This window comes from Haliotis rufescens, unplaced genomic scaffold, assembly GCF_023055435.1.
Source record: "Haliotis rufescens isolate VD_foot unplaced genomic scaffold, xgHalRufe1.0.p SCAF_1, whole genome shotgun sequence".
In the NCBI taxonomy this organism is placed as follows: domain Eukaryota; kingdom Metazoa; phylum Mollusca; class Gastropoda; order Lepetellida; family Haliotidae; genus Haliotis; species Haliotis rufescens.
The window spans coordinates 33,947,864-33,967,953 of NW_025963779.1; the positions used below are offsets into that span (position 1 = coordinate 33,947,864).

Here is a 20,090-nt window from a genome sequence, read left to right on the forward strand (position 1 = left end):
TTGCAGGTGTCTGTTGTGGGAGTGCTGAGACAGTCTGATATGTTTGTGTCTTGTTGTAGGTGTCTGTTGTGGGAGTGCTGAGACAGTCTGATATGTTTGTGTCGTGTTGCAGGTGTCTGTTGTGGGAGTGCTGAGACAGTCTGATATGTTTGTGTCTTGTTGTAGGTGTCTGTTGTGGGAGTGCTGAGACAGTCTGATATGTTTGTGTCTTGTTGCAGGTGTTGGTTGTGGGAGTGCTGAGACAGTCTGATATGTTTGTGTCTTGTTGTAGGTGTCTGTTGTATTGTATCTTTGTCTGTTGCGGGAGTGCTGAGACAGTCTGATGTGTTTGTGTCTTGTTGCAGGTGTTGGTTGTGGGAGTGCTGAGACAGTCTGATATGTTTGTGTCTTGTTGTAGGTGTCTGTTGTGGGAGTGCTGAGACAGTCTGATATGTTTGTGTCTTGTTGTAGGTGTCTGTTGTGGGAGTGCTGAGACAGTCTGATATGTTTGTGTCTTGTTGTAGGTGTCTGTTGTATTGTATCTTTGTCTGTTGCCGGAGTGCTGAGACAGTCTGATGTGTTTGTGTCTTGTTGCAGGTGTTGGTTGTGGGAGTGCTGAGACAGTCTGATATGTTTGTGTCTTGTTGCAGGTGTCTGTTGTGGGAGTGCTGAGACAGTCTGATATGTTTGTGTCTTGTTGCAGGTGTTGGTTGTGGGAGTGCTGAGACAGTCTGATATGTTTGTGTCTTGTTGTAGGTGTCTGTTGTGGGAGTGCTGAGACAGTCTGATATGTTTGTGTCGTGTTGCAGGTGTCTGTTGTGGGAGTGCTGAGACAGTCTGATATGTTTGTGTCTTGTTGCAGGTGTCTGTTGTGGGAGTGCTGAGACAGTCTGATATGTTTGTGTCTTGTTGTAGGTGTCTGTTGTGGGAGTGCTGAGACAGTCTGATATGTTTGTGTCTTGTTGCAGGTGTTGATTGTGGCAGTGCTGAGACAGTCTGATATGTTTGTGTCTTGTTGCAGGTGTCTGTTGTGGGAGTCCTGAGACAGTCTGATATGTTTGTGTCTTGTTGTAGGTGTCTGTAGGGGGAGTGCTGAGACAGTCTGATATGTTTGTGTCTTGTTGCAGGTGTCTGTTGTGGGAGTGCTGTGGTTGGCCGGACTCTACCTCTCCTCTGTATCGTCCTGTATGGGAAGTCTGTACGGGCCGCCGAGGATTCTCCAGTCTATAGCCAATGAAAATGTTATACCAATTATCAAAATACTTGGTCATGGGGTAAGTATGTCACTTTATACTTCTCTCACCATCAAACCAGATCAGAGTCTCACCTTTGACATATCATAGTATTCTATACAAGGGGAGAAAGTGCATTGTAAATCCGAAGTAACCTCGGTCTCCAGGAATATGGATCATGTAATCAGGCTCAGTGACTTGGTTGACCGCGTATCATTGTGCCCCAATAGCATGGATCGTTGCTCTCAATGTCAATCACTTTTTGGTCGTGTCAAAATTTGATTATTAACAGGCAGCTGTTGATTAAAGTGTAAAAGCAGCAAACAAACAAGAATAAAAATTACTTATATTTTGACTTGTTGCAAGTTATGACTTTTGCTTGAACGACCAACTTTGTTTTCCTGAGGATATGGCTGCAGTGATAAGATACTGTGGTACTGGGCAGAAACGGGCCATGCACTACAGCATAGTAATTTGCTGTGCAGAGTTATGTCCCTTAGTCCGACCAGGATACTGATCCTTGGCCTGTCAGCTCCATACCTGTGCAATGGGTTCTCAGAAGTAAACATATAATGTTCAAACTAATTTACACATTCCCTCTGTGAGGGATATTTCACAGCCTTCGTCAGTTCAACTGCACGAATATTCCATTATCAGTCTAACTTCTTAAAACAAGATTTCTTTCTTTAAAGGACATGTTATTTGTTCCAGCGAGGGCCCAACAAGGTTCCTGTGTATGCACTGATCGTGATAACCCTGGTGGTGCTGCTGTTCATCTGTGTGGGGCAGGTGAACACCCTGGCACCGGTGGTGACCACGGCGTTTATGTTGACATACGCATCTATAGATTACTCCTACTTCGCTCTGGCCATGAGCTACGACCGGCGCAAAGACCGAGATGCCCGGTTCACGCACACCGGTGCTGGGTACGGTGATAAGGTGCGCAAGTACAGTGCTGACAGTGAACTGCTTAACGGAAGTGTTGGGTACGGGGCGACTGGGAAATCTATTGATGTCACCACTCATAAAGACTCTTTCGAAAAACTTGCTAATGACCTTGACAAACTGTTTCCCGAGCGGCTGACTCAGCGGGGCCAGCACCACCTGGTGAGGCAAACCAGTATTAATAGCGGTAGTAATGCCACAACACCTGAGGCGGACTTTGATGCCACGAAGAGGAAGATCTCGATTGATGCTACATCAGAAAAGGGGGAAGATTCAGGAGACACAACCCAGTTGATTGGTAAGTCCTGGAAACGAGGTACTCAAGATGTCAGAGCTTGAGAGGCAGGTATCAGGTCCACTGATAATACAAGCAGTCTAAACATGCCGACTAGGTTATGAGACTATAATGTAATGATAGTATAATTCATTCTGGCATGAAAACAAATATAATAACTCAGGTGAGTCAGGTGGTAACACTTGAAAATATTGATTTAAAGGACTTATTTTCAAAAGAAAATATTGCAATATATTGAACAATCTCATTAAACATCCTATTACGGGTCACGTCAGAACGACCTTTCATCCGACCAATGAAAGCGTCACTTACCAGATCATGAAAGTGACAGTCGGAATGTGTTTTCTAATCATGCAACCTCGAAAACGTTAACACGGGGTATTCCAAACGACAGTAACGGCCCATACGACTGATTCCGTCAAAATTATCGTCTGTCTCTCGCTTCCGTGGGATAAACATTTGAACGGGGGAGGCGTTGCACAGTATGTGGGAAGCACTGCCATACAATCGCAACCATATATTAGTCATTCCTGATTGTTCGTTAGTTCAGTTTTCAAAATTTTCAAGCGTAGTCTGAAAAGGAAGTCACCAGGTTAAAACGAGTGCCGTAAAGCTCGAGAAAGCTGCTTTCTCATTGTCTGATATTTGGTCGGTCAAAGGTGGCGAAAGGTCGTTCTGACGTGACCCGTAATGGGATGTCCTCAGATCTTTTTTTAGTGGCAGCGAGAACTTAGATCTGATTTTAATGAGATTGTATACTGAACAATGTTTTGTCTGTACTATCACATGTACAGGTTAATCAAACTGACCAGCCGCATCAAGGTAAGAAATGTAGGGTGAAGTGGCACTGTGCCTGGACATGTGCAGTGTTTTACACAACGCAGCAGCGTGCATCCAGTACACACAAATGTGCAGAATGGACACAGAAAAAAATATATATAATGCATCCAGAGGGACGCACAAAAATTCTCATTGTACCAACGTCTTGACAAGAAATATATAGGTCCTGTATTTAAAGTAATTATAAAATCTTCAGTTCAGTACACTGCACCATTTCATTTCTTAACATGACACTCATATTTCCTGTAAGGCAGGGTTAGAAACTAACAGTTTTTGTCCACTAGTCCTTATAATGATAACATATAGCAAAACCCTTAAAATGGGCCAATTTCTACTAGTCCTTAGGATACCTTTACTATTGGGCAGTTTGGTAAGGACTATAGTATAATGCCAATTTCTAACGCTGTAAGGACCCTTGAAATTTGTAGTAGTGGGTCCTCTGGGCCCCTAGTTTTGTAGGTTAAGCCTGTTTATTGAATACCAGATTGTCTGGATTGTGAGCCTCAGTGAGCACCCTACAACACCAGGCCTGCCATTGTGCATCCTACAACCCACACACTTCAGACTTCCGTCCAAACTTAATCTGACATGCCGGGATATTTGTCTGTGTTTGAAAATACGGGAAAAAGTGATAAAAGAGAAGATAACAATCAAGAAGATAGTTTGATGTTCATGGCTGCCTGTTGGCCCAGCATCACCTGATCCTGCCCATGATGCCTTCTTACTACACCTACTGTGATACTGCCACACGGTGCAGCTGTCCGATCCTCTCTCTGTCTCCCTATACTCATCAAATTTAATTACGGTGGTGTTATCTCCCGACTTGTTGTGCGGGATGTCCTCATTAACACCATCTGTTGTGTGACCAGGTGTCAAGAAACAGCCGAACACCGAGATCACCAAACAGCCGAGGTCGTGGTACTCCGTGCTGTGTAACAGATGGCTGTCTCTCCTGGGGGTGAGTGCAGGTGGATGAAAGGGGTCAGTTGTATGAAGCTGATGCATGGCCTCCACACCATGCTGCCTTGTAGACAGATTCCAGCCATTATGAATTTGGGTGTAATAGTTACGATTTTTAGCCTAAAATTAAGCTAGTCCTCCATGAAATTAAGATTTTTGTCATTATATCCACTAATGATTTACATGTATAAAATATCGTGTAAATGCATTGTTGACATGAAGCATTCTACAGCGAGACAATGCTGACTAATCAGTCTTGCTTTCAATTCACATAGTGTTAAAATATCCATTACTCAGTGATAAGAGGTCTCTGATCGGTTGTTTTGTTACAACACACTCTAGTTATTTTAGTGATCAATCTTTGTGGGTGCAGACAGGAAAGGTGCAATCAACATTACTTGTTTTCCTATTCTTTGATACCCCACTGATGACTCCAAATGTCCCATTACGGTTGGCATCTCTGTAGAGGACGATGGTGTACGATGCCCGTAGGGGGAATCTGAATGAGTGATGCATGGCAGTGTGTCTGTGGCTCTCATCAGCACAAGAGTGGTGTGCATCACAGGAAGAAAGTGGGTGTCTGTACTTCAACAAAACCCAATTTGTATAAACAATCTTGACATCATTGAGTGTGAAGACAAAACATTGATGAGTATTTGTAAATAATAAAAGCCATTGAAAGCTGTGTTTCTGCACTTGCTCTTTAAAGTTTTATCATACACAATCCTTTGGTTGTGTATGACTTCCATTAGGTCAGACTAAGTATTTCTTGTATTACAGATCTGCCAAACTGATTGTTCCCTGATTTCTAAAAAATGACTATAAAAAATTATAAAAGTAATTATACTTCTCCGACGTTAAATTTCTCAATGGAAGGGAAGCAACTCTTCTGCAATTGTCACTTGCCATCAGCAAAAGTGTAAATAATTTAACTGGATGATTGTTGCCTCTTTGCCAATCCAGTCAATTCTTGCCCATTACTGTCATATGCATATTTTTTCATAACTGAAAATGCTGCATTGTTGAGGCCGGTTGTCATTTGTGTGTGTTGGGTGGTTCAAGAAGTTTTGTTGTTTCAGACCCTTGGCTGCATGATCATCATGTTCTCCATCCAGTGGGTGTACGCTCTCGTGGAAATCACCGCCTTCCTCGCCGTGTACTTCTACATCGGACACTCTAGCCCCGGCTACTTCCCAGGTGAGTCAGGTGGTAACACTCAAAGACTCGGGAATACTTATCAGGTGATAACTCAGGTGAGTCAGGTGGTAACACTCGAAGACTCGGGGTTACTTATCAGGTGATAACTCAGGTGAGTCAGGTGGTAACACTCGAAGACTCGGGGTTACTTATCAGGTGATAACTCAGGTGAGTCAGGTGGTAACACTCGAAGACTCGGGGTTACTTATCAGGTGATAACTCAGGTAGGTGAGTCAGGTGGTAACACTCGAAGACTCGGGGTTACTTATCAGGTGATAACTCAGGGGAGTCAGGGGATTCAAATTGCAGAAACATAAAGCTTCATTCTTCAGGTTGTTCCTGAGCGCCATGGCATGTACACCATATTGTGTGTAATATTGAAGGTGTATTTGTGTTCTGTGTGGGTTTTAGTTTGCTGAGATTGAAATTTCAGAATCAATGTTTTAAATAAATTACCGGTAAGCTAAATCTTTTAGAAATATGACATCTGATTGGCTCAAGAACCATAAATTCTTCATATAAATTGTCAAAGTTCACTCATGGTTCACCTATCTCACCAGATCTTCATGCAGAGAGGATCATATCCCAGTTAGAGATCTCGGTATAATGAGATTGGTTCCCTGATGAATGATGTGAATTGCTGACAAATTCTAATGTCATATTCTCTTGCCTACAGGTATTGCAGAGTTCAACTTGTATGAATGGCTTAAAAATGGCATCCTTAGATGTTGCAGGTGAGGATATTGTATTCATTACAATTTGTGCTGTCTTCTACATCCTATTTGGCAACAAATGTTGCACCCCTTTGTAATGTTTCTTTGAATTCTTAGAAAAATGCTCCACAAATCAATTCTGGAATGTTCATATACATCCAAGGCTCCAGGGGACAATCGTAGCTCTACAATGGCGGATCCAGGATTTTTAAAAGGAGGGTGGGGGGTCCAAAATATCAAAATCCTCTCTGCCTACAACATACTACTGCCTCCAAGATACTACAATGGGTTGTCAAAAAGGGTGGGTTGTGGGAGGGGCCTGGGACCCCCCCACCCCCCCACCACCCCTCTGGATCCACCTATGCTCTACAAGTCACAATAGCTACAACATTTTAACCCTCATTTTGCATAGAATCAATTTATCCTAACCTGTAACTATACCACATTTCAGACGCGGACCAGATCCCCAAGAACACATCATTGTGGCTCCAAAGACACCTGCCGTTCAAACCCTTGCAGCTCAGTTGACGGCAGACAACGAAGACTTCGCCAACAGAGGGCGCTACCACCAATCCGAGATTGTCCAGGGCGAGAACTTTGACGATTATGACAGTGACTGAGTGGGACAGTTACAGCTTCCATATCTTGTAAACCCATAGCCAAATATCTTTTCTGGTCCTCTGTGACCATGGATCACTACCCCCATCAAACCAGTGCAATATTCTTTAGTGCAATTTTAAGTTACGAAATGACCATTTAGAAAGTCATTATGTTCCCAGGAAATTACAATCTATGTACACTTACAGTGTCATATCAGGGGTTATGGGTGGGTAAAGTTTTAATTTAGGGTAAATTCTGTTGCCAACCAACACATATACTACTTAATAAGGGCTGTGATTCCAGTTGTTTTGTTGTCATATAGAAGTTATGTAGATACTTAACATCAATATATTTCCAAGGCAAAATCTTCTCGAGGTGTCAACTTAGTTAAATGTCTAATAATGTCAAGATTACAACCATCTAAGAATTTACCTAGCTGAAACATTTTAGAATGAAAATAGGTTTCAGTACAGCTTCGATTCCAATATACTGAAAGGTCCATCTAAAAATCTGTCCCTTACCTTCTCAGTCGACCATTCCAACTTGACCTGTTATGGAACTTTCTAAAACTGTTATACACCGTCTCATGTTAAGATAAATAACAGGGTTAACCACTGTCACGAGTCTGTTAGAACAAGACAGTGAAATTCTAGAGGGGCTATTTTCCCCAAATGTAATTATTTTACATAAATCACAAGTAAAGAGCTAAGAACTAGGTGGTTATGGCCAATGGCGTCAACCACTGAAGTCAAGTGTTGTGCCAAGGATAAATGTTTGATTTTTGAAGATGCATATTGTACCTCGGGGTCAGGTTCAATTGAGAACAAACTTGTACCTCTGTTTATATCATTTCTAAGGTTTTCTGAGCTGATAATTGCTGAACTATCACGTCCATGTATGACAGAAGTGACAGGGTGTATAAGTGGACATTTCCATCTAAACAAACTATGGTCATTGTCAAACTGTTCAATATGATCTCCTAGGTATCAGATTGTTATGCAGTGTTTGAGGTCATTCATCACTGTCCCACTTCATGACTCTTGAGCAGGAAAACCAAACTAGAAGCTTACCCCTTGTAAAGAGAACTAGAGTGTAGCTTTGTTGATAAAGCATAGACTCATCACACAAAGAGCTGGGTTTGATTCCCAACATGGTACAATGTGTGAAGTGTATTCTTGGTATTTTCTTCTGTGATCGCTGAAAGAGTGCTAAGAGTGATGTTAAGCCGTACTAACTTGTGGACCTCAAAAGAGATGAGATGACATGGGGTTTAGCGTCACATCCAAGATTATTGCACTTATATAGCGACGAGCATGCAAGTCTTTTGGTATGATGCGGATGGGGATCGAACCCCCGACCTTCCACTCTCCGGGCAGATGCTCAAACACTGGACCACAGAGGCTGTTAGACCTAACAGGACGACAAGCAGCCCCAAAACTAGCCCAGGTGCTGTATCTGCTACAACTGACGTCAAATACAAAATATATTTAAGCAGCATCAAACTAGCAAAGCCACCTGAAGGAAGAGTCTTGGTCAATCTCCACTTTCCCACTTACTTGAAATGCTTGGTATATAACCTGTCCTCACTGTCTCACTGGCTACAAATATATCTATATACCTGCATGATTGTGAATGTCTTGTCACAAGTCAGGTGTATCTGTACTATTCTTGTGTTATCATCCAAATTTACAGTTACACGTTTTTGTTTTTTCTCTCTGCAAATTCAAGTTTTGTCTGTGATATTAAAATCATAACCCCATCTAGCTTTATCAATGCATGTGTGGAACAAAATGTTCTGAATGATAAAACCAATGCTTCATATTTATCTTTAATGTTTGGCGACAAAACTAGATGTTGTCTGGAGTTATCGGATGCTTGGTGCAAACACACTTGCTACCTTTACTTCTACTCTATAAGGAAGGGTTAGTTGTGCTTTTATATCCATTCATAGGGACATGGTATAGGAATTTAGCTTGTGGCGAGTCAGATAATATGGAGCATATTGCACATGAGGTATAAAGTTTGTTCCAAAGGGTTGCTCGATCATTTTAAATCCAGACATCATTCTACAATTGTATTACACCAGGTTATTTTGTATGGTCAAACATGCAGACTTCATAACCATTCCTAATGAAAAAAACTAAATGTTCGAGGCTGTTGAGTGTTGTATTAGAATAATGACCGTCTCAAGGACGGTGGACATACGACAGATGTGACAGAAGATATGTTTGTTTGTTACCGTTTGTTGGCCAGTTTCATTGTTAGAGGCTAGATGTAGTGGTCGGTTTACATCGCTGTTTAGTGTTTACCTCTTGTGTACGACATTGTCGCAGAAACATTTCAATCTAAATCATACCACATAAATCTCGATTTGCATGGAAAGTTGTTAAAATTTATGAGATATGGAATATTAAACTTGATTTCCATCTTTAAAAAGACGGTAAAAAACATTCAGAATTCATTCATTCATTCTTTGTCAAAACCAATTATTGTTTTAAAAATTAAAAAATACATCATGTATCATGTTCAGGATCATTTTCTTAACTTGAAAATATTTTCAGGGTTAATAATTTAAGCTGAATCTCAATACCACACAAACAAATTTAAGCTGAATCTCAATACCACACAAACAAATTTAAGCTGAAACTCAATACCACACAAACAAATTTAAGCTGAATCTCAATACCACACAAACAAATTTAAGCTGAATCTCAATACCACACAAACAGCTCCTTCTTTGATGGGCTTACTATTTTTCTCAAAAATCATATACAGCATGTAGCATTTTACTAACATATCTTGTGTACTGGTACTTCCTGTTCTCCAATTCTAAGCCAACTTTATCAGATGTTCTATATTCTTGCAGATGTCTTGTGTTAATTGTTCCAAGTAGGATGTCTAGTTAACTATACTCTATGTGTCAGTCAAGTATATTTCCCAATGATCTGCCATAGTACATTATTCCATACTTTGACTCTACTCTATTGTCTGTGTCAGTAGCTTATTGCCTGATTATCAGTGTGTGTACACTCCATACTCCTAAATAGATCTGCGCAGTCGACCTAGCTTGAATGTCTTACAAACTAAATTACAAAATGCTCCTATTTGCTGCAGTATTTGTCTAGCTAAAAAATATCTGTTCATATGAAATTTGTATGGGTTAACAAAATCAGTCTTTCTTCCATTCACACCATGAGATATCCCCGAGTTTCAACAGGTGTGCATGTAACATGTTGTAGCACTGGACAAGGTATATATACATGTTGGATGACTGAGTGAGCAAGGACATCTACATTGTTTCAGAATAGGTATTACTGAACCATGCACGTTACCGAGATCATTTCCCCATTGTATCAAACATTTCAAGTTGAAGATATAATTTGGATACAGTGTAACCCCATGAAACAGTCTGGAAATTCTGCCTTCAACATGAGTTCTGATTAAATATTTGAGCATCTCCAAAGGGACATCACCTTGTACCAATGATTCTTAATCCAAACCTGTTTTGGACTGTAATGGGTCTATTTCACTGTATTCAATTGGGATTGTTGGCAAACATTCCAGATAATAAAATTAACTAACCATGATAAGGTAAGATAAGAATCGTTGTTCACTTATATAAGTATGACCCTATCGAATATCACTTGCAGAACAACTCTTCCACGTCTCATTTAAATCAAGACGAGCATCATATGATTTATCCATGACCAGGGCCATGCTTTAAGCATACGAGCCCTGAACATGCATTTCATCAGAATGTTAACTGTCTCATCTTCAGAAAGACGCCCACTACAGTTGTGGAGAGCTTCCTGCAGACAGTATGTCCAGGGCATTTACTATAACGAGTTATGTTGTGATAGTATGTTACACTTGGAAATGTCTTGTTCATGTCTTTATTTCAAATGTTGTGTTGTGTTAAGTTATTTAACATATTCATTGAGAGAGCTATATTTATTGAAAAATAAAACAATGCAATGAATTCATGTAATGCTTTATAATTGTCTTCATCAATGGCAACATATGAGTGAGCGAGATGGCATCAACAACACATGAACTGTCTTTCAGTTTGATCACAGTGTTCCAGCTCTTGACTTTTACCACTTGGTGCAACCAATGAGCACAGATATGTGTGGACAAATCAAGACTCATAATCAAAGTGTTAACTCCACTATCAGGGTTCATGCCTCCTCATGGCAAATTGTAGCCCCCTATAACACAAGAAGGCACAGCACCATGTCCATCTTCCCGAGGCAAGAGAGTTGCATTGCTGGAAATCCTGGGCTTGATAGTAGCACCACCAGTGGTTAGTATGAGTTATGTCCCTTCTTAGCCTCTCCTATGGACCAATCAGATTCCATCACTTGCATTTGTTTCAAACAAAATGGCGGCGCCCAGTCAAGACGTTCTGATCGATAATCAAGATCTATATTGTGATAAAACGGGTCTTACATCGCGAAGTGCATCAAATCCCGGGAGCACCTTGATTAAAACCATGAAAAGGTTTGGAAAATGTCTGCTGACAACTAGTTGGCGGTGTACATGCTGTGCAAATACTGCAATCGACCGAAATCTGCATGACAGTTTACGAACCGTATTTCGATTTCATTGCGTGATTTTGATTGGGTTGAAACTGGACTTCATAGTCAGTTAACTCTCTTGCCTCGGGAAGATGCACCATGTCAAACACAAGACTCAACTTGATACACTGTACATCATGGTACATATTTATATACATTCACATCATCACTACAGAGTATTAATTGTGGCTGTCATCACTTGCTCCCCCTGGTGGTGTAGAGGTCCTTGTCCTCGGCCTTGGACTGCCCGTGATCCTGCAGGCTTGCGTCCACCTTCACCTGACTGGATTCACTGGCTGGCTTCACCTGTAATCAATATGTGGTCATAAACAGCACTACAGCACAGCGATTGATAGACACACTGGGTCAAACACAATGAGTGAGTGAGCTTGTAACAATATTGCATCATAACAGGGGTCACCATGGGCTTTGCACTTTGTTATGAATACTTTAAGCACTAGGCTACCCAACAGCCCTGGGGAAACTACAGAATAAATAGGATATTTATCTTGAATACATGTAATAACTTATATCTCACTTCCAATTATACATGAAAAACAATTCCTTTCAACCACTCGCACAACAAAATCTGCCCAATGTCAAAGGTACTACTCAAGAGAGAAGCTATGTCTTGTTTTTGACAATTTCATGTCTTCATTCAGGCGAGTGCTGAGAAAAATAATCTATTTTCCTGACTTTAATAATGAACACTGATTTAGATACAAGTTAAAATATGGAAAAGAATGTCATATTTCTGTAGCTCATGCTTCATGAAAACAAGAAATGTTATGTGAAGATTACATTGTGAAGTTACTGATCAATCTTAAAAGAGACACAATCGAAACTTCGCAGGACATCTGACAATCCTCTTTCCACTTTCATTAAATGTCTACGGTCAGTTAAGGTGAAATAAACATAAGAACTCTGATTTTTTAATCACACAATTCAATAAGTTGCCTATTATGACAAGAAAGGCAGGGGGAGGGCAAATTCTATCCAGGGTCCATCCACAAGGGTCATAGGATCTGTAAGATAGTTGTATTGATTGTTGAGAGTTGTTTCCCTCGGATTGCTCTGTGTTCTGAGCCCCTGATTCCAACTTACCGGTTGTGCTGAGCCAGAATCAGATGAGGAAGCTGAAAAAAATGATGCACACCAATACAAAGCCAATTTCACCTGGAGAAGTATCCTCAGCTTACAATGACTGATACTAAATAAAAAGTTGCCGTCAGCACTGCTTTTCAAATAATTTCAACATAAAAACTGAGGACTAAACACTTACACTACATTTAAATATTTAAAAAAATAAGATGACAACAAGAATATTAAAATTCTTTACTTTTCAAATAGGAGAGTTATAAATTTGAACATTATTTCTTCATTTATTAAAGGGATGGGGGGGAGCATGATTGTTTGTTGTGTTACGCCTCACTCAGCAATATTCCAGCTATTTGATGATGGTCAGTAAATTGAGTCTGGGTAGACAATCCAGTGATTGGCATCATGAGCACATCTATGAAATTGGGATACGATGACATTCATGGGGGAGGGGGCAAGAAAAAAAGGTGGGAGTGGGTGGGTGGGTGAGAAAAAATGTTCTATAAAATAGGGTTGTCAGCAAAATATGTCACAGTCCTAGGTTCCTAAGCGGTCTTGACTCAGGTGAGGTAGAAATGTACTTATTTAATATTTATTATCAGGTAGAAAGACTCGAGTACTCACAGTCCCCCTCCCACAATGACCGAGCATAGCCATACACCTCATCATATGCTTGTGTTGTCATGGCAACAGCCTCATTGGGGTAACACAGTGCAGCGGCTGCAGTCATTGCACTTCCACTTAGGATGATCTTCCGTAGGAATCCACCTGTCACGGGTCAACACAGGTCAACACATGAACAGTGACGGCATCCATTTCTAAACATACCACCCTGGTAATTTTGGCGGCTGACCATTTGCTGATTTCTTAAGAACAGTATTCTCAATCTCAGTTGCAGATTGTGTATAATAGAAATGAAAACTTCAGATTTTATTAAAATCTACTTTAAGATGGGGAAAAGCCTCTGGTTTCACATCAGCTATGTAATGTCGTCTAACTGCCTATCATCTGTTTCTTATGGGAATAAGACAGTAAAAGAAAACTTCAGAATGTTTAGTTTCGGATGTCGGTTAACCAATGTCCGAAATAACTGCCTGCCTGCCCGTCTTCCCGTTGGGCTGCATGACATTTTCCTCCACCTGCCCCACTGTCTGGCAGATACTTTTAAGACTACTATCGTATTCAGTTTTATTGTAACTCCTCATTATTGTTTGCATTATTTCCACTGAATCATGACACGACTTGTCTCTTATTTTTGCAATTTTTCAATATTAAAAATGTCTGAATGCGGGCAGGTTACTTTGAAGATGGGCTGGCAACATGTATGGGTGACCCGTCCGACTGTCTTTTGGGGCTTTAAAATTATTTCAAACACTGTAGTTAACCCCAACTGAGAAATATATACAGGGTTCTTCGTCAGAAGCAGTTTTTCTAGATAGCTTGTAAAGATATTTCAGATGACACATTTTGAGTTTTAGTCAAGTACATGTTCATCCCAAATAGTGACTGAACATGAACTATGGGTCAACGACCTGTCTACATATTAAATTGGCTAAAAAGATAGTTATTTGTCTGGTACATGTTCTAGTTTTTTATCAGTATGTTTTAAGGGAGTACAGTAAGTATTGTTCACGTTGTACCTACCTCTGTAGCCTGCGACGACTCCTCCAAGTCCTGCTACTGTGATAACACTAGCCTTGGGCAGAATGCTGGGGTCCTCTTGTATATAGGTGACAAAATCTGAAACAGCACACATGAGAAAGGTTACTCCAACACATATGGCTTATGTCTGTTTACGCCGCTTTTAGCAATACTCCAGCAACATCACTGCGGGTGACACCAGAAATGGGCTTCACACATTGTACCCATGTGGGAAACCTAATGCTTTAACTACCCCACCACCCCTCCAACATACGCTAAGGTCACACAGTACTATATCTTTACAGACAAGACTACAAAAACCTAATAACTGCCTAAAAAAACTAAAAAATAATTTGAAAACCTTGAACTTTGAACTTTTAATGACATTCATATTGATAAACATCTTCTTCTTTTTTAAAGGCTGAAATAAAACTCAAATCAACTTTGACAATATTTTGTATTTGTTGTCTTTTGCTTCCTGCCTCTTGGAATATTAACCGTGAAAATCTATTGAAGGCTAGCAAGCAAAACTATTGGCCTGGCCTGAATATGCCAAACAGAGAAATTTCAACAAATAAAATTGTCTTTCTTTTTGATTGAGTGAGTTGGGTTGAACCTAACTACATGTACTTTGAACTGTGTACCAATTATATCACAGCATGTCAGCTTAATGTGGGAGGAAAGCCCAAAGTGATGCAGGTCTCAGTCATATCCCACTTTGGTGAAACCCACGACCACCAGTATGGTGCTGACAAAACTAAAACATAAGTGTGGCAAACTGGGATTCGAACCCACAAGGTCTTTCTTGTCATGCAGTGTTGAGAAGAGGAGGAAAAACTATGGTAGTAACCTACCCAGTGTGTGTGCCTTGCCAACCTGTAACTTGTCTTTCAGTGAACTAGTTGTGTCCTGGAACAAGGAAGGTCATATTTAGCCAGGTTTAACACGTTATGTCTGCGACTGTTTAGGAGAGGAGAAATGGGGTTTAGTGTCATGTCCAAGATTATTGGGTGCATGCATACCCACTGAGTGCGTGCGTGCATGCGTCTGTGCGTTCGTTTGTGTGGCTGCTTGTATTAGTCCAGACTAATACCGATTTCAAAGTGGTCGCCCCCTGAAATTCCATGCCACTGTTTAACATGGCACTCTACTCAGATGCAGTATACTGACTCCGAGCCGACCTGTCCTTGTTTAAGCCCTTAATGCTGAGCACCAGGCAGGGTAACAACAAGTACCATCTTTTATCCTCTTTTGGTATGACGTGGCCGGGGATGACCTTCCGCTCTACCAGTAGACCACAGAGGCGGTCAGAACATGTTTGCGAACGAAAGGGATACGACATCAACATCTGGAAAATGTAACTATGATAATTAGAATGAGTAGTGTAAATGATCATACTGCATGTTTAACATAATATTTTTGTCAATGAAATTATACATTTGACACCCTTCTCATACAAAACGTTTTTGCCACTTAGCAAAATCATTACCAGCTTTCGAGTGTCATCTCCAGTGATCCAGTGTATTACATCTCCATTCTATTGTGATAAATACCCTGGACCCATTCGCTACCACAGCTTCGTTTAGGAAGCGACGCCACCATCTCCATCTCTCAAATCAGTAACATCAAACAGAAACTCTCTTGCCAGTGAGTGTATTTTCACTGGATAAAAACCGAAACAAGATGGGACTGCTGTGTCTGTATTAACAAAATAGTAACATCATGACCCATTTGTTTGTTCCAGCTACAGCATGCTGTAAAGAATCGAGTCAGGACCAGACAAATCAGTGGTTAATATTATGAGCAATACCCCATGTTGTCAGGGAAGGATGGCACACCATCAACAAAGTAACAGAGCCTTACTCCCCCACCCAATTAGACACCTCATACTGCAAGTGTAAGTTGCTTGGGACACTGTTCAACCCAGATATCCCACAGGGCCCCACTAGGCCTACCTTTATAAATGATAGTTTGTTTGCTTGTTGTTTAACGCTGTACCCAGCAATATTCCAGCTACATGACGGCGGTCTGTAAACAATTGAGTCTGGACTAGACAATCCAGTGACTGATGTCATGAGCATCAATCTACACAATTGGAATACAATGCAGGCCTCAAGGTTGCGACTATAACGGTGGCCAATGCGACCTTAATTTCAATTTGTCTACTGTCTTAAATTCAAATGACTACCATCAAAAATATCTTGTGGCAACTAAATTCTATTGCTACACGTATGTAGACACAAAAATAAACATGTCTGCTACTGATTATACTTGCAAATAATTCCTCCTAAAGTCAACAATGAACCGAAAGGCATAAATATAAATGTAATACATATTTTATTTTAGTTGATAGTTTATTGGATAAGCAAGGATATACCTATATAATTTAGTAACATAAATTGCATCATTGTTCAAGTCACAAATAACAAAACTCAAGTACAGCATGTACAATTTCCACTAATTATACAATTCCAAGACTAGTGCTATGACTTGTACATATAATAGTTATTTGATAAAAGATAATTTCAATATAACCTACAATATTGGCTTGACATCTTGATTTTACCACTGGCTACCTGTAAAAAAAACTTAGACATATGGCTTGATAAAACTGTAATCCTTGAGGCCTGCAGTGCAATCCACGCAATTGGGATATGATGATATGCATCAACCAAGTCAGCGAGCCTGACCACTCGATCCCATTTGTCGCCTCTTACGACAAGCATAGTCGCCTTTTACAGAAAGCATGGATTGCTGAAGACCAATTCTACCTCGGATCTACAGGTACCTACCTTTATAGAGTCTAGATAGTCCCACACTGCCTGTCTGACAGTGGAGATAGACTCCTGGAGACTAGATGGTGGAGCTTCTTTATAGGTGTATTCGCACTTCGTCTCTAAGACATCATACATAGGGAGCTGGAACACACCAGGTTGTATAGTCAGAACATTCCATATGCTGGAGTGCATTTAGCATGTTTAGAAGTTAGTAGAAACAATTCCTGTGAGAACGATCTCCGTTGTTGGTACCAAGTTCTGTGAGAATGTGTTGGACTCGAACTTGTGACCTTTGGATTGTTAGCTGACAAGTCAACCGACAGACATACATCCACAATGTTAAACTGAGTGGAAATGTATGAAGTCGTGCCTAAAAGGTTACAGAAAGTAATGAAGTGGTGACGGACAACTTAGGGAGGTTGCAGGTAGCCATGGTGTCACATGACGCTAGGGCTAAGGTCACAATGCCATTGGGCAACTCTCGTGCTGTTCCGCAAACGTGAGTGGTAAGGAATATGCCGATGTGGTGAGAACTGCTCTTGGCATCAGATGTTGAGTTCACAAGGTACTTAATAATTTGTTGGAGGATTTAGTGGCAGAGAAGTGTGTGAGAGAATACTGTCAGGATAACGTGGAATGAAGTAAGGATTGAAGAAGGCTTAGGCATTGCTACTAATGCCATGTGTGTTTGAAGCATATCTGAGCAAATGTACCAAGAGACTTGGGATGGAAGTTACATGACAGATTCCTCTAGCCAATGTATTCCACCCCAAATTACTAAACATTTTAGTGTGACAAGTAACTGCAACTGAAGTGTTGAATGAACAGGAATATCTTGACAATTGCATTAATTTGCAGACTTCAACACTTTGGCTATGCTTTAAATGCATGATAATGGGATTCAACCCCTCCATATCCTCTCCACAGCTCTTATACATCCTTGTTGTTATAACCTAATTGATACATTGCAAATGATGTCCCACAGTACACAGATAGTTTTCGGACCAGCAAATTATGGATGATTTATATATACGTGCAGCATCAATAATATGTCTGTGCCACTGTAAACACAATGACCACATTTACTGAATCAACCAAAAATAACATATGTATTTTAGATCCCATTTATAAACCCTTTTGCCCTTAATTTAGGTTGAAGCTGAAAAACAAAATTATGTCGAAAAAATGCTTTCATATTAAAGTGGCACTTGCTGAAATATGAACTGATGCAGAAGGCTACCTTTAAAAAAAAAGACTTGACTTATTCAATGTAGAGATGATAGCTCACTGATAGGAGCTCATGCACACCCAATAACCCCAGCCACCTTGATGTCACAAGTATCACCATGAGCACTTCTGATAAACACAATGATAAACAGTATTAATGCTGGCTTATTACATATTAACAAACGTTGCAGATGGACTCTTGCCCTTGTGCTAGCCCTGCAACTGAACTTTGTCTTACCTGGGAGATCTTGACTTTGTTGCCCTCTGAAGTACTGCCTGCATGGACAGTGGGAATGGCAAGGGCAGGAACCCCTGCTGCTACACACAGCACTCCTAGATGGCGCCCTCGAAAGTGCTACGCAAAATATTGAAGTTTTAGTATTATTACATATCAGTTGTAGTCAAATCGGTTTGACACCACTTGCAACAGTACAGCATATTGGCAAATGTTTTAGGTAAATGATGAGGGAATTATTGCAGTTTGGGACATTTCATTAGCACTATAGAAAAGCAGACCCATGCACATGATGCAAGCAGAGACCATATAATAGATATCTATTATATGGTCTCTAATGCAAGGTTTAGGATTGTGATAGCAAGATAGACCCATCCATAAGGTGTTGATTGTTGTTTGTTTAACACCGCACTCAGCAATATTCCAGCTATATGACAGAGGTCTGTAAATAAGTGAGTCTGGACCAGACAATCCAGTGATTAACATCATGAACATTGGTATATTGGTATACAATGACCTGCATCGACCAAGTCAGTAATGCATGGGTTGCTGAAGACCTATTTTACCCAGGATCTTCATGGGTCCATCAATAAAGTGGGAGATAGGTAGCATCATTAGTGAAGAAGCATCTAAAAATACTGACTGCATGAGTCTGCATCATAAACGCAAAACATGTGCAGGAAGCTGACTTAATCATGTTAATAGTAATAATAACCTACGTTGTGACCAAAATGCATGTGAAATATTCGGAATGCTGCCAGTTGACAAATACTTGGCATGTGTGTATCTGCTGTGAAATTGAGATTAATCACTTTCATCGAGTTGTGAACCTGTGTTTGATACTAAAAAGTAGCAATATCAAAACTAACACTTCATTTTCAACACGTTCAATGTCATACATCCACCGGCATGACCAGTGGTCGTGTTTTCCTGATTCAGTATTTTCGGTATATTTGTTAAAATATCGTCATAATATCACTTGAAAAGGGTGATATCTCTTTGTTTCGATTCCTGTGTCAACGGTTATTTACTGCTCTATCAGAGAGCGTTGAATTACAAGATATTTAGGTTGTAGAGGTCAGATATTTATACTCACTCTCAAGAACGTCATCTTGAAATGAATTATCTCCCTTCCAATAATTCAGGAACTTCCGGTATGTCGCGCTTTATAAACGTGCAAACGAAGCGCTCATACAATATGTCATACCGACGCTTGGTGAGTTAGTGCAGTAATAAAATGTATGTTGAAAGCATTCATTTATTTCTTCACCATAAAAACAAAAATCAGTAGTTTTTAAACCTATTTTTAAGGAAGTAGTATTGACAGAGGTATCGCATTTTCCTACATCCAATACAATTTGCTTACTGGAGTAAAACGCGATGAGAGGCGTAAGTATTACTTTTAGTGGATAATTATAATATCTTTCAAACTCATCTACAAAGTCGGTAGGCATATTAAGATAATTATATCTACAATTATAGGTTACTAAATGTAAAGTTGAAATCAACCAAGAGAATGTATTTAAAGTTTTGGGAACAACAGAGGGTTTGGAGCTATTCTACATACGACGGTGACGTCATATCTTTTGCGTCACAGTAGCGATATGACGTAATAATGGTGAGTCGCGGTGTAGAACAAAAACTTTGCAAGGCTTGCTTAGTTTTCTTTAGGGGTGCACCATCATGTTAGCTTACGAAGTTGCCGTGCTCATATGCTTTCAATACCTGTCACATGTTCGAGTGAAGTATTACGGTGTAAACAAACTGCTTGCTC

At 40.3% G+C, this 20,090-nt stretch overlaps 2 protein-coding genes across 2 annotated transcripts in view; one reads left to right on the forward strand and one right to left on the reverse strand.

Moving 5' to 3' along the window:
- Positions 1-10,744, forward strand: part of LOC124139443 (solute carrier family 12 member 8-like) — a 34,304-nt gene extending 23,560 nt beyond the window's left edge. Inside the window, exons 8-13 of the mRNA XM_048395158.1 lie at positions 1,107-1,253; positions 1,923-2,454; positions 4,161-4,249; positions 5,331-5,448; positions 6,125-6,182; positions 6,613-10,744. Of these exons, the coding sequence (XP_048251115.1) occupies positions 1,107-1,253; positions 1,923-2,454; positions 4,161-4,249; positions 5,331-5,448; positions 6,125-6,182; positions 6,613-6,781 (1,113 nt within the window). The 3' untranslated portion in view covers positions 6,782-10,744. The remainder of the gene's footprint in view (positions 1-1,106; positions 1,254-1,922; positions 2,455-4,160; positions 4,250-5,330; positions 5,449-6,124; positions 6,183-6,612) is intronic.
- A 714-nt stretch (positions 10,745-11,458) lies between these two features.
- Positions 11,459-19,505, reverse strand: LOC124139445 (MICOS complex subunit MIC27-like). Its single transcript, XM_046506498.2, has 8 exons — positions 19,413-19,505; positions 18,320-18,436; positions 16,870-16,995; positions 14,932-14,986; positions 14,081-14,176; positions 13,061-13,204; positions 12,443-12,474; positions 11,459-11,644 (listed from the first exon to the last, which is right to left on the reverse strand). Exons 1-8 carry the CDS (start codon positions 19,425-19,427, stop codon positions 11,534-11,536), a joined length of 696 nt encoding a protein of 231 aa, XP_046362454.2. The 5' UTR covers positions 19,428-19,505; the 3' UTR covers positions 11,459-11,533.
- Positions 19,506-20,090: the final 585 nt, after the last annotated feature.

What these genes read in the sequence shown, in the direction of transcription:
- LOC124139445 (XM_046506498.2), bottom strand. An exon ending in GTCATTGTGGGAGGGGGACT is followed by an intron (nt 12,475 to 13,060) that starts GTGAGTACTCGA and finishes CATTTTTTTCAG; the next exon opens with CTTCCTCATCTGATTCTGGC. An exon ending in ATTCTGGCTCAGCACAACCG is followed by an intron (nt 11,645 to 12,442) that starts GTAAGTTGGAAT and finishes TATTGATTACAG; the next exon opens with GTGAAGCCAGCCAGTGAATC.